Here is a 14,800-nt window from a genome sequence, read left to right as displayed (position 1 = left end):
GCAGGTCTGAGTGAAGTCCGCCGGAGCAGGCTGAATGCAGGCAGCCGGGTGCAGGTCTAGTCGAAGTCAGCCGGAGCAGAATGGTTGTTGGCCCACGCTCGTCCTGGTGCGCGCACTCTATACCGCACACTGTAACTACTATAACTCGGTGGTTAAAGACTTGGATACTTGGTTAACCGCACGTTACTTATACCGCACACAGTAACTATCATAACCCGATTGCTAGTGCCTGGCTCTGCACTAATTATTCATATACTATCGCTGGTACTGCTAGGATATCGTGTCCACTAGCCAGTACTTGTTATCACCCGTTGCTATCTCACGGGGCCCTCTGGCATAACGTCAGCAACAGGGCTCTCCAGAGCCCCCGTTAGCTGCGACTACTCGTTGTCCAAGTTCACTGCCGAAGAGGACGGCTTCCGCTTGCCTCCTCCATATATCACCTCCCAAATCTCTCCGCCACTCTCTGCCTGCTACCGCCCCCTGCTGGTCCCGCCTGCCAGTCACAAGGGGAGACGCATTGTAGAATATGATCCAGTACTGTCATTTATAATCCATATTCCAGTGCTCTTATGAAGGGGACGCTTGTGTCATTGTTCGTGTGAGTATCAATGAAACTAGTTAGAATGTGTACAAAAGGGATATAAAACACCAGTCAGCAGTCCTGAATAATATACAATATTTTTCAGACTGCTACATTTCCCCCCACTTTGAACTTGCTAAGTCCTCTGCAAGTTAACAACAACAACAACAACCGGCGCATGCATGAAAACGGTCCTGAGACCAACAGTTTCACACATCGATCGACACTCGTACTTTATGCTAACAGTTTCACACACTCCTTCATGAGCTGGACACACTGTTCAACAAACACACTCTTGAGCACGTAGTCCTGGCGGTACCGAACGGGTAGCCAACCTCTGGTGCTCCTGTGGGGCCGGGCTGGTTCCACTCTGGGGGGTTCTACTTCCCCCACCTCCGACTCCGCGTCGGATTCTTCTGTGTCTGTAGGTGGGTCATGGACCACGGCCTCGCCCTCCGGGGCCATCGGTGGACCGCCCGCGGCCTCCTCTTCGACTCCGTCTCCACCTTCCTCCCCCTCTTCTCCCGATGGGGTCGACTCCGCGTCTGACCCAGTGTTCGCTGCCTCTTCCGGGACGTCCCGCACGGGCCTGGGGTGGTTACACGCCTTAGGATGCGGTTCTCGGCGGCACCCGAAAGCATCTCCACTGTCTGATTCGGACGAGCTCCGCAGCGCCACAGGGGTCTGTCGAGGGGCCCTCACCCTTGCTTCTGGGTCGGAGGCTGGGAATGGACAGGTCTTGAGCTGGTCTCGATGCACGGTCCTCTCGGGGCCCCCTGCTTCGGGCCTGACTGTGAACACGGGTGTCCCTTCGTGGCTCTGCTTCACTACCACGTACGACGTAGGCTCCCACTTGTCTTGTATCTTGTTACGGCCCCGGGTCCGGTGGTCGCGTATCAGGACTCGGTCCCCTGCCCGCAGGAGTGCACCTCTGCTCTTCCTGTCGTAAATCCTCTTGCGTCAATAAGACGCCTGCTTCGCCGTGGCCTCGGCGGCCTCTGCAGCGGCCTTTAATCGCTCGTGATGACCCTGTACCCACTTGTCTAGGTCCCCCGCTCCCTCCTGGATGACGTCTCGTCCCCCCAGGACATCTCGGGGCATTCGGGCGTCTCTCACGAAGAGCAGGTAGAAGGGGGAGTACCCTGTGGAGGAGTGCACATGGCAGTTGTACGTGAGTACCAACTCGGGTAGGTGCTCTTTCCAGTCTCGCTTCTTCTCTGCGGGCAGACTCCGCAGCATGTCGTGCATTGTCCGGTTGAACCTCTCACATTGTCCATTCCCCTGAGGATGGTAAGGCGTGGTGCGGCTCTTGGAGATTCCGTACAGTCGGCAGAGTTCCTTGATGACGCTCGACTCGAAATTACGCCCTTGGTCGGCATGGAGTCGGGCAGGGCAACCGTAATACACGAACCAATGCTTGATGATGGCGGTGGTCTTCGCCGTCTGATCTTTGGTCGGTATGGCAATAGTGAATCTGGTGAACATGTCGGTCAGTACCAGAACGTTCTCATAGCCACCCACTGACCTTTCCAACACGGTAAAGTCCATAGCAAGGACCTCCATGGGGGCTGTCACGTTGGTGCAGGTCATCAGGGCCTGGGCTTTAGGAAACACGTCCCGGGCTAATGCGCATCGCTTGCATTGCTGCACCCATTTCTTCACCTCTTCTGCCATCCCGGTCCAGTAATAACTTCGCCTCATCAGGTCCACTGTCCCTTGCCCTCCGTAGTGTCCTCCATCTTCGTGTTGGGTCTCGTAGATCCTCCGTCGCAGGGCCGTGGGCACCACCAGCTGCAGAACCTCCTCCCCGTCCCGGGGGTCACTGACTCGTCGAAACAGTACTTGTTGGTGCAGACGGAACCGATCCCACTGCCCATATAACTTGCGGAGTCTCGGGTCTCCCTCTTTTAACTGTACGTTGGTGGGGGGGACTCCCCGGGTCACTGCCCGCCACACCGGACCCAACTCGGGATCGTCCGCCTGTAGCTGCCGCATTTCCGCCCAGTCATACCCGCTGTTCCCTTTCTGTGTCGCTATCCGACAAGCACTGGCGCTCGGGACCTCCCATGTCTCGGTCGGTCTCTCGGGGCCTAGCAGGGCCCGTACCTCTTCCGCTGGGACCAGGACGTAGCCATCGTGGGCGACTGAGGCGGGGGCGCACAAGGAGGCGGTCTGTTCCGGTAGACCCTGACGGGTGTGAGTGCCGGTCGCGGGTATTGTTAGGAAGTCTTTTTCGGTGTCTTCTACCTCAGGTTCGGTCCGCATCGGCATGCGAGACAAGGCGTCGGCGTTCTGGTTGAGTCGACCAGGCTTGTACTGGACCACGAAGTCATACTCTGCGACCTGAGCGTTCCAGCGCTGCTCCACTGCTCCCAGGTTGGCCGTACCTAGGTGTTTCAGTGGGTTATGGTCGGTGATCACGGTGAACTGGGCGTACATCAAGAGGTCTCGGAACTTCTCAGTGACTGCCCACTTCAGGGCGAGGAGTTCCAGCTTGAACGCGCTATAATGTTACCGGTGGGGACGTAGTGAGTGACCGTGGTCGTGTAACCGTAGTCTCCGTCGTCCACGGAGAACACCGCCTTGTGTTTCTCCAGCACTTGATTTAGTCGGCTCACTTGGGCCGGCGTGAGATCTTGCAGATTCGCCTGCACAGGCACGGCCAGTCCTCGGACTCTTCCGTACAGCTCTACCTCCGGCGGGCTGTCTCGAGCCTCAATCACCGTCACTCGGACGCCTCCGTCTACTTCCTCCACGGTCACCCTCTCCTTAGGCCGCACTTGACGGGGGCAGTGGAGCTCCGCCAGCCTGGACCTGGGTCTGAGCACCATCTCAACGTCAGTCGGGTTCAACACCCGCACCGGCACTCTTCCCTGTCGGGCGTAGGTCACCACGTTCGCCACCAGCATTCCGGGGGGCAGGTTAGCACTTGGCGTGTTCTCTAGCATCACGGGGCGTCGCATCCCCACCGTCGTCTCGCAGCGGCCTGAGACGATCACTTCGCTGTGTGGGGGAATAACCACCGGCTCTCGGCCGGCCACTTTGACGTATCCCATTCTTCCCGGGGCGGTACACTCTCGGGCTTCTTGGGCCATGGCGGTGACTATACGGTGGATGGCGATGCTCTTAGCGTCGACCCGTCTTCGGCTCGCCAGGCGCATCCCCTTGATTCCTCTGAACAGGCCGTCTACCCCGCCGAGCACGTTCATGCCCAGAAGTCCCTGGACGGCATCTCCTGGTGCCACTCGGGCGGGGTCGTCCTTTAGGATGAATATGCATTTCCCCACAAACGTCATCTCTAGGCACTTCACTTCGGCGTATAGACACCCCACCACTGGGATCTCCAACCCGTTGGCGGCGATGAGGGTGATCCAGTTGGAGGGGGTCAACCTCGACCGCGGGAAGTGTCTTCTGAAGTGATTCATGGTTGTGACTTCGGCGCCTGTATCGAAGAGGCAGCGGGTCTCAACCCCGTCGATCTGAACGTCTAGGGTGAGGCACTCCCCGTGCACGTCCTGCATCCCAATGCCCTCTGTAGCCGAGTCGGTGACTCCGGCTGCGACGGCGTCCACTGCTCTTCGTGCCCCCGGCCGGTATCCTGTCGGGCCCGGAGCTTCGGGGGCGGGGTTAGTGGCTAGGCATGGCCCGCGGGCTGAGCGGGGACAATCCCTGCTGATGTGGCCCGGTTGATTGCAGGCGTAACAGATCAGCCTGCCCTCTTCATCTCGGCGGGGTGGTTCCCGTGTGGCGGCGGTCGCGTCGTCTCGGCATCGCTGCCCAGTGGCACCTCTCCGGGGCGCGTCACGTTCCTGTTGGAAGGCCAGGAATAGTTGCTCTTGGCGCGCACCTAGCTGTTCCTGTCCTGCCTTGAGCTGCTGAATAGCTTCCTGCAGCGCGTCGACGTTCGGTGGGGCCTCTCGTCTCTCCGCGGCCGCGGCGTGTACTAAACCCCGGGAGGAGCTCTTGTCGGACCAGCTCGTCCTCCGACCAATCGATCGCCGCCTTCAGGACTTGAGGAAACGGCCGCGTCCCGTCCTCTCTCATGTACTTCCGCATTTCTCTCCTCAGGGCCTCGTCTCTGAGGCCTAACACACAAACCGCTCTTGTAGCAGGGCAGCGGCATCGGCAACCTGCGTAGGCGCCCGACGTCGTAGGCGACGGATCCTCTCCTGCAGGTCATAGGCGAATTGGCGTACGGTCTCGCCGGCGGCCTGTCTTCGGTCGAAGAACTCCCCCAGTCGAACGCTGACCGGGACCTTGTCCCCATAGGTTTCCTCGAGGAGCGCGAACAAGCCTTCCGTGTCTGGGATAGTTCCCTCCGTCCGGAAGCGTACCATCTGCTTCGCTTCGCCTTTGAGGTGAAGCTGTACGACCTCCGCTTGGTCCTCCGCGGGCACTCGACTGGCACAGAGATGGGTCCTCATGGCCTGGATCCAGTCTTCCACAGGCAGTTCCCCTCTCTCCTTTTCACCCCCGAATTCGCTGCACTTCCGCTCTCGTTGGACGTACACCACCGGGAGGGGCGCTGGAGGGAGCTGTAGGATCATGGCCTGCGCCGCTGCAAGCGACTCCTGGCGCCTGGCCCTTTCCAGTTGTTCGGCCTGGTGGTCCAGGACGCCCGCCTGGTCTTGGAGTTGACCCTTTAGGAACTCCACCTCTGCGGCCAAAGTCTGCACCGTCTCGGCTTTCTCTCCTTCCTCTTTGAGAGGGGCCGGCGGGTCATCTCGTCGCTCCGCCCGGGACGGCCCGGCTTTGACCTCCGGCTTCGGGGTGTCGCTGTCCGACATCTTAGGTCTCTTGGTCGTCACTTACGAGGGAGTGGAGTAGGATGTTGATCCTGTTCGTGACGCCAAATGTAGCAGGGTGGATTATCCCTGCTTCGTGGGAACTGTGGTGCACGGTCACTAGGTAGCGAGACACAGTAGCACTCTGGCCAGCTGCACCTCCGTCTTTGGGGTCCGGAGCGTCAACTGGAGGCTGGCAGTGGGAGTGTATGAGGCCCAGGATTTACAAACCTGGTCCGGTACTCTGGTCTTCCTCCCTCTCTCTTGGGCAGTCAACAGTACTCCCCAACACACCCTCACCCTCCACAATTGTCTCCTTAGCCCCCCCACACCTAATGACTGGATGGTAAAGAAATAACTTGGTTCCCCCCGCAAGCAGTACCCTCCCTCAGTAACACCAGAAACCTTACAGTGGGAAAAGGAAGGTTGAATTGGAAGGGGTTAATAATGGATATATTACCCGCATCAAAGGGTTAGGGTTAGGCTCAATAAAAGACACACACACAGTGCTCCCGTTCTGGATGAGTGTTATTGTAACGTGGCCTAGTTACAACAATGCTACGTCTGGTGATTATTGCACCATGGGTATCAACACACAATAATTACACTGGCATAAATCAATTATATAATTACACCCAGGCACCAAGTGCTCTCACGGTACCCACACTAAGTGCTGCCCACGTCTGGGCTGAACACAGTATCTACCTTTTCTAAGGGATTACATATACTGCTCCAGGTCGGTAATATGGGGAAGGAAGGGGGAACATAGGGGAGGAAAATAGAAGGATTCACTGAACGGGAAATATTATGAAACACACACCTTATCACGCTCAAAGAAAAGGAATGAAACAAAAGAGTGAGCCCACAAAATACCAGTAAAGTCCTATCTTAATGCCGGCATATATTGTTCGGGGTACCCCTATGGAATGGTAGTAGCAACGTTACTTTCGCCCGCAGGCTGCACCACACTGTGTATTGTATAAGGAATCGGGAGCATCAATGCTCATTTGTACTCATCCGAAATGGCCGCCTCACCACTCCACTGTTGTCCGGGAGGCAAGATGGCGTCGAACGCTCTCGGCGAGGATGTTAGCAGGCGGAGCTGGGCAGAGAGGCAGCGCCGGCTGAGAGCGTGTGCTGAGCGATGACGACCCCTGCTGGATGGGAGGAACTCCCGTAAGCCGCAGGCAGCCTGATGCAGGTCTGAGTGAAGTCCGCCGGAGCAGGCTGAATGCAGGCAGCCGGGTGCAGGTCTGGTCGAAGTCAGCCGGAGCAGAATGGTTGTTGGCCCACGCTCGTCCTGGTGCGCGCACTCTATACCGCACACTGTAACTACTATAACTCGGTGGTTAAAGACTTGGATACTTGGTTAACCGCACGTTACTTATACCGCACACAGTAACTATCATAACCCGATTGCTAGTGCCTGGCTCTGCACTAATTATTCATATACTATCGCTGGTACTGCTAGGATATCGTGTCCACTAGCCAGTACTTGTTATCACCCGTTGCTATCTCACGGGGCCCTCTGGCATAACGTCAGCAACTCTCCAGAGCCCCCGTTAGCTGCGACTACTCGTTGTCCAAGTTCACTGCCGAAGAGGACGGCTTCCGCTTGCCTCCTCCATATATCACCTCCCAACTCTCTCCGCCACTCTCTGCCTGCTACCGCCCCCTGCTGGTCCCGCCTGCCAGTCACAAGGGGAGACGCATTGTAGAATATGATCCAGTACTGTCATTTATAATCCATATTCCAGTGCTCTTATGAAGGGGACGCTTGTGTCATTGTTCGTGTGAGTATCAATGAAACTAGTTAGAATGTCTTTGTGTACAAAAGGGATATAAAACACCAGTCAGCAGTCCTGAATAATATACAATATTTTTCACACTGCTACATCTTCAAGTAGCCTACATGCCTTTTTTTTCGCCTTAGAATCACCAGAAAGGCTTTCGAAATAGTGAAATGCCATGTTGGCCTCAATATTTTCAAAACAAATTATATGAAAAGGTTATGAAATGAACAAGAATGTCATAAAATATGTAATAAAAACGGAGCTCAACGCATACATTTGATCGTAGAAATCCGTTTGTTTTCCACCATACCAAGATGGCGGCGGTCTCGTGACATCAGAGTGTCTTCGAGAATGCACTTAAACCATCTAAGTCAAATAATAAAGAATGGATATGATATCAGTACGCAAGTCTATGTGTTGTGTGTCATTATGTGAAATAGAAATTGTGTATGTGCATCATGAATGTAAACGTGTACAAACATTAACGATAGGTTATGTATATAACCTAGTTATATGAGTACTGGCTGAGCGTCTTGCTCTTCGCCATCGAGATGTACCTCATCTCCAGTACCTACTGTACTTCATTAACGAAAACAAATGCACCCAGCATCTGACCAGGCCCCGCCCCAGTGCCTTACTATAAGGCACCAGGCGTGGTCACCACTCGCCCTTCCTCGGAAAAAGTTTCCATCAGAAACCCCCCCCCAAGGGACCTCAGGGCGCGCTAAGAGCAAGACGCTCAGCCAGTACTCATATAACTAGGTTATATACATAACCTATCGTTATATAGTCGTACTGGCGAATCGCGTCTTGCTCTTCGCCATCGAGATATGGGGACAGAGCAGACGCGAGGACCGACAAATTCACCCCCTGAGGACCCATAAGCCCACATCAGGGGGGAGGGGAGTCCCGTCACCCCTCCTTCCTAGTGAAGAGGGGGCGGCAGTCAACTCCACCCAAATGCGAAAAAGAGGGAACTAGAAACCTCTAAATGCACAGCACAGGCGGGACCACGTGTGACACAACATCTTGTGGTCCACAACACCTTGTGGTCCACACCCACACATCCCTGCTAACCCACCAAAAGGTGGGAAGCAGGGGAGGTTCCAGACCTCAGAACCGCCTGGGAGACAGAACCCCCGTCATGTCCATGAGGTAAAACCTTACGAAGGGACCCGGGGAGGACCATGAGGCCGCAGCACAGATGTCCTCCACTGAGGCACCTCCTAACAGGGCGGCAGAGGCCGCCACCCCACACCCCCAGGGGGGCCAGCCCAGCCAACGTGTAGCAAAGGGCAATGCCCTTGCACAACCAATGGGACAGGCGCTGTTTCGACAGTGCCTTACCAGCGCGAGAGCCACCGCAACAGACAAAAAGTTGATCGGTAGCCCTGAGGCCCTGAGTACGGCTGAGGTAAATCCCCAAGCCCGGACCGGACATGACAGGTGAAGGCTTGCCTCTAACTCACTAGCGTGAGGAGGCGGATGAAAACGCCTGAACCACAATATCCCCGGAGCAAAAGAGCTTCGGATATTTTTTGGCACGAAGACTGGGTTAGGCCTCAGAGTGGCACCGCTATCAAAACGAATAGACAGACACTCAGGCCGCACCGAGAGAGCACAGAGCTCACCCACGCGCTTAGCGGAGGTGATGGCCAGCAGAAAAGCAGTCTTGAACGACAGCCGTTCCAAAGGCGCTTGCTCAAGAGGCTCAAACGGGGCCTCGGACAACCGACCGAGGACCAATTGAAGATCCCAACTCGGAGCCAGAGAGCGTTTCACCGGCTTAAGGCGCAGAGCGCCAAGCAGGAAACGCTTCACAAGAGGGTGGCCTTACACCACTCTTGGAAAATACGCCACCTACCCGCGTAACCCGCGATAGTGGAGGGAGCATGCGCGTTCCGGATGGTACCAACCACAGAAGGATCCATCCTCTCCAGACTCACCCTCACACCAGTCAAACCATCAGCGGCTGGCCCAGCACAGGGAACTAACACAGAGACCCGTGCACTTGAGAGAGGGCCCGCGATGACCAAGGAACAGGCCACGACGGGGCTACCAAGAGCTGGATCAGGACCGGGAACCACACAGCTGCGCCCCGGTCCGGCGCAATCAGGATCAAGGACCTGCGCTCCCCAACGTACCCGCCCCAACAACTGACCTAACAGATGTATGGGGGGAAAGAATCCCAGGCGGCACGGCATCGGTCCCAGACCTGTCTGACTATGTCCGGACGTAATCCCCACGTGAGGTGGGTGAGGACCGCCCCGCGACATCACACCTGTACCCACATTCACCCTGCCGGGGATGTGGAGAGCCCTCAGGCTGCGCAGACGGAGAACGCCCATAGCCAGCCGCACGCCGCCCGGTGCAGACGGGGGGAGCGTACTCCTCCCTGTCTGTCGATATACGACGCTGACGTCGTATTGTCCGTCCTGATCAAACACCGTTTGAGGACCAGAAGGACCGCCTTCAATACCAACACATTGAACGTAGCGCTACTAGCGCAGACCGGGCAGCATGGCTTGCCAGCTGCCCCCTACTGCGTTGGCCCGACGTGTCTCCAGCGAGGGAGGTGTCGGTGAAAAACACGACGTGTGACAGCCTACTGCCCATGGGGACCACCCTGGTGAGGACCCCAGGCCCTCCCCAGGGGGTGAGGTCCCCCAGTACTGACACGGGATCCTTAGCCGCTTCCACTTGCCTCTCACCGGGTCTATTTCCATACTGGAAAAAAACCACCTCCGTAACCTCCTCCTGGGGTGAAGAGGAGGCCAAGAGGGACCACGGAATGAGCAGATGCCATCATACCGAGCAGGCGTATCACGGACAGCGCCATAACCATCCTAGGACGGAACCTCCCGAGCGTGTCGATAACACGCTCTGAGAGGGATGCCCATAGCACTCCACCCGTTGACTGGGAAGAGGAGTACTCTACTTCCAGTCTACAGCAAACCCCAGGCTGGTAGGAATTCCACCACCTGCCTGGTATGAGACCTGACGATCCACCTTGACCGCCAAGGACCAGAACGTCGTCAGGGCAGAATACACTTCGTAACCCCTGATGACGCAGAGGCCCCAGTGCGGCCTCCACGCACTTGGTGAAGATGCGGGGAGCCAGAGAAAAGCCGAACGGCAGCCTCTGGTACTCATACGCTAAACCCTGCAAAGGAAGCATAGGTAAGCCCTAGGATGGAAGATCGGGGATGCGAATACGCATCCTACAGGTCTATGGAGGAGAACCAGGCCCCCACCTGACAGTGTTCAACAGGTAGGAGATGATCCAAAAAATGCTGAACCTTCCCATGGGACAGGTCCAGCATGGGTCTGACACCCCCCCCTCCCAATTTCTCGGGGCACCAGAGAATACCGGGAGGAAAACGCCACGACGATGGCTTGCTTCGTCAACAGAGATTGGATCTCGTTGACCAGAGCTGTCACTGCTGGTGACCCTGAGAATAGGGTCTGTACCAAACCCGAAAACGGGTGGGGTTGTGTAAATACAAGTCCCCGCCACAGCGTTCTCTCCATCCACCTCGACATATGGTACTGCTGTAGCCATATGTGATGATACTCCCAACACACCCGCCGCCATTTGGCGAAGGTCCGCTAGGAACTGTAGATAGGCGGCCCGGTCCCACCCGCTGTGCGTAGCCAACCCTGGACCCGTGCGAGCAGAGTGTTCCGTGGAGTCGGGTCGGACCCTGACACTACCCACGAGGCAATCGCACCCAAGGGGGGACCCTGACAGAAAGGGCCGGTTTGATACGGGGGAAGCTGACATCAGTCCAGGTGACAAAAGCTCCCCCACTGAACACCCCTCCAGAACATGCTGAGGAGTTGTTCTGCAGCTGGACATGCAAGGTGTCATGCCCCCATGGGTTCCTACACACCGTAGCCCTGCAGTGATATTACTACCACCCAAATCACGCGCGCCTGCGAGACCACTGCCAATCTTTCAGGAGTGGGAGGCACCAACATGATACCCGGCCTGGCGAAGGCGAGGTCGGGGAAGCCTGCACTGTGTGCCTCAAAAAGGTCTCGAGCCCCCCTGCTGACAACACTTGTAGTTGACAGACGTAACACCAGGCTCAACCAAACACAGCTTATGGTGTGGGAGCCGCTTGACAGCACAACATTCTCACGGACAGACCCAGGCTCAGCCATCAACTGGGTGTCAGCCCCTGTCCCCATGAGAAGCGAAACGTGGGGCCGCATGCGCTTCAACGAAGGCTTGCGGCCCGCAGCCAAAGGAAACAAATCAGAGCCCCTTTTCCGCTGGTGTTGGGGGAGGGAGTGATTGGAGAGCGCGCTGCTCGCGGCAGGACGGCGACGGTTTTTCAGGCCGTGCTCATCCAACATTGCCGATCCCTCGGCCGCCAAGGGTGTCGGCCTTGTGGACACCTGTTGACTCAACGCCCAGGATACCTCTGGCGGGGGAAACATGGCCACCTGTCGAGGGCCCCGCCATAGTCGCTGACGAGGCCGTGCTCTCACCTCTGGCTGCGCGGTGTGAGGCGGTGTGGGGCCTAGGACAAATACCGCCCCCGCTCCAGCGGAAGACCAATATCCTCTGCGGAGAGGGGAGCCCTGACGAGGGAACCTCCCTGCGGTTATAGCTTGCGGCTAGGTCAAAGCTAATAACGTCAACAACCTCGCGCGATGTTCCGACGTCGGCTGGCCCTCATGGCCCCGCCACCAGACACCATTTTCGACAGAAAAAACAGCAATTCGAACAAAGTTACTAATCGCTGCCAATTCCATACCGTGGCGGTACAGGCTTTAACAGCCCACCAGCCACTCGCCGGGCCGACCCACCTCATGGCATCGGCCGGGTGGGGCACTGTTTCAACATGTCAAAGGCAAAGGACTGATGCTAAACACGGAGCACCAGTGGTGGTTGCAACCAGCAACCTCCACTGTGGTGTGCACCATGAAGGGGTTAATGAATAAATGAACTAAAAACACCATCAATATACTGTAGAATGGGCTAGCCCATACACACAACGTTAAGGGGATGCGGACCAGAGAAAACCAGTCCCGCATATCATTCATAATATTCACAAACAGTACACCAGCCCTAGACCTCAGCCCATTCACCCATGAAAAGGTAAACAAAGCCCCCCGCAATACTCCCACAGTAGACACCGATTGACCGTCAGCATGAATGGTTAATAGGAGGGAAGACTGTAGACAGACATCCCTCAACGGGGAGACAAACAGAAACAGTAGCCCAGCATAGCATAGCGTTAGCCGCGCGATCCAGGGTAACGGGGAAAACAACAGCGTTTACCCAGACATCTTGCCCCTGGCGCCGATACACAACTCGGTTGTCTCCCGGGACAACTCGAGCAACATCACCAACGCCAGCATTGTTATGCCTAGTGACATCCCACAGCGGGGAACATTAGAACAGTGACCCAGCATTATAGCATTAGCATTAGCAGCGCGCTCCAGGGCAGCCTGGAAAACGTCCAACTCAGAGGGACGTTCACCCAGACATCCTGCCCCTTGCGCCGATACACAACTCGGTTGTCCAACAGAACAACAAGCAGCATTACTAACACCAGCGTTAATGCCTGATGGCACAGAGCCTACCTGTGTACGAGTTAACTCTATAGCTAAACATCGTACGCTGTCCCTCGATCTGCTGCCAAGAGACGAGGAAACACCAGGACAGACCCGACGTGCCGTTGGAACATGCCGAGAAGATTCCAGGGGTTGGCAAATCTCCAGCGAATACTCAACATTGCGCAATTTCTTTATACTTTTCATAACGCTAGTTACATAGGGTGCAAGCATCCGCCATGATGGAAACGAAATAGAGGAAGGGCGAGTGGTGACCACGCCTGGTGCCTTATAGTAAGGCACTGGGGCGGGGACTGGTCAGATGCTGGGTGCATTTGTTTTCGTTAATGAAGTACAGTACGTACTGGAGATGAGGTACATCTCGATTGCGAAGAGCAAGACGCGATTCGCCAGTACGACTATATAACTAACTAAACAATACGGTGAGGGAACAAGTTAACATGCGCGGGTGCGGTGCACAGACGTATCCGTCACACCTTGGAAGGGCCGTTCAAGGGGGGATCCCCCTTCTTGGATGTTGGTGATAGTAGTGTTGCTATAAATAATCGATGGGTGGAGGATAAAATAGGCAAAATTGTTGGTATGCATGAACATATACGTGTAATAAAACACAAATATGTACATGCAGTAGCAACTGGGGTACATAAGAACATTTTTGAAATATTCTAGCCTGTGGAACAGTTAGGATACCAGTAAAGGTTCTACTGGGCACATACCTAAAAAGGCAGGTGCATTGCCATTTAGTGATTTAAAAACGAACAGGCAACCAATGCCTGAATTACAAAGAAATGTGTAAGTGGCTTTGGACAAAATGTGTCTAATTTACCCTTTTGTTTCTTGAGTCCCTGGGCCTACAAAATACATTTACACCGTCCTTCTGCCCACCATCCCTCCTCATTAAAGAGGAATCTCCTCCACAAAGCAACATTCAATTAATTTACCAGATTGAGGCATCGGCCACAGAATATGGTCGTTTGATAGATACCGTTTTGTAAGTGTTTGTCAATCAAGGAAAATAATATAATATAATTGGAAATAATATGCAAAGAGAAAGATTTGGGATTCGAAAGAAATTTGGAATCAGTAGGAATCAATTGCTTTTCGCTCTCTATCTCAATTCTCATTTGGTGAGTCATAAAAACTTTTATTTGCTGTATGATGTAACAGATGACCATGAAAAGAGAATATTGTATTGTACCTTTGCTGACCTCTATGACCTCCTCTGTGCTGCTTGGCTGATAGCAAACTGTCTTTCTCTCTTTCCCTTTCACATTTGATCATACACACACACACACACACACACACACACACACACACACACACACACACACACACACACACACACACACACACACACACACACACACACACACACACACACACACACACACACACACACACACACACACACACACACAGGTGTGGTTCCAGAATGCGCGGGCAAAGCTGAGACGCTCCCTCTCAGCCGACGACTCCCAGAGCAACTCTCCCGCCGCGCCCTCGAGATCTGAAGCCACAGTGGCCACCTCCCCGCCCCAGACCTGCTCCGCCGGCCTATCCCGCACCTTCCACGCCAGCACCATTGACCAATTGGAGCTCTCACTGCTCACCGCTCCACTCGGCAACCTGCCCCAAAGCCCAGCCGTTGACCGATCGCAGGGCCTAAAAGACTCCTTCTTCCTGGACTACGATTCCCAGGCTGCACCGGGGTACGCCTCCCCTCTGGTGGGCTACGGTGACTTTGGAGAGTCGGGAGATGGAGTGGAAAGTGATGGCAATTCTGATGTTAGTCTTAGAACATATTACTGTTAGAGTTCACTTTGTTAACTTGACGTTGTGTTTGACGTGCATGCAGGGCTAGACTGGGGAAATCATTCAGGCTGGGAAATATAGCGCGGAATATAGCCCCAGTCAGGCCACTTTTTAACCCTTTCACTACCGCACTACCAAATGGTTAACCCTTTCACTGCGACAATACAGACGGTTAACCCTTTCACTACCACACTACAGAAGGTTAACCCTTTACTATCACACTACAGACGGTTAACCCT

General features: G+C 55.2%; 1 protein-coding gene across 1 annotated transcript in view; it reads left to right on the top strand.

The window, feature by feature from the left end:
- LOC311226587 (LIM/homeobox protein Awh-like) overlaps positions 1–14,561 on the top strand; it is a gene marked incomplete at both ends in the record, with an annotated part of 43,752 nt that extends 29,191 nt beyond the window's left edge. Inside the window, one exon of the mRNA XM_084312007.1 lies at positions 14,169–14,561. Within this exon, the coding sequence (XP_084168133.1) occupies positions 14,169–14,561 (393 nt within the window). The remainder of the gene's footprint in view (positions 1–14,168) is intronic.
- Between the last annotated feature and the right edge of the window lie 239 nt (positions 14,562–14,800).

The sequence above is a fragment of the Notolepis coatsorum genome, assembly GCF_963971535.1.
Source record: "Notolepis coatsorum genome assembly, chromosome: 4".
Taxonomy (NCBI): domain Eukaryota; kingdom Metazoa; phylum Chordata; class Actinopteri; order Aulopiformes; family Paralepididae; genus Notolepis; species Notolepis coatsorum.
Note: the sequence above shows the minus strand (reverse complement) of the source record. Positions and strands in the feature narration are given on the sequence as shown.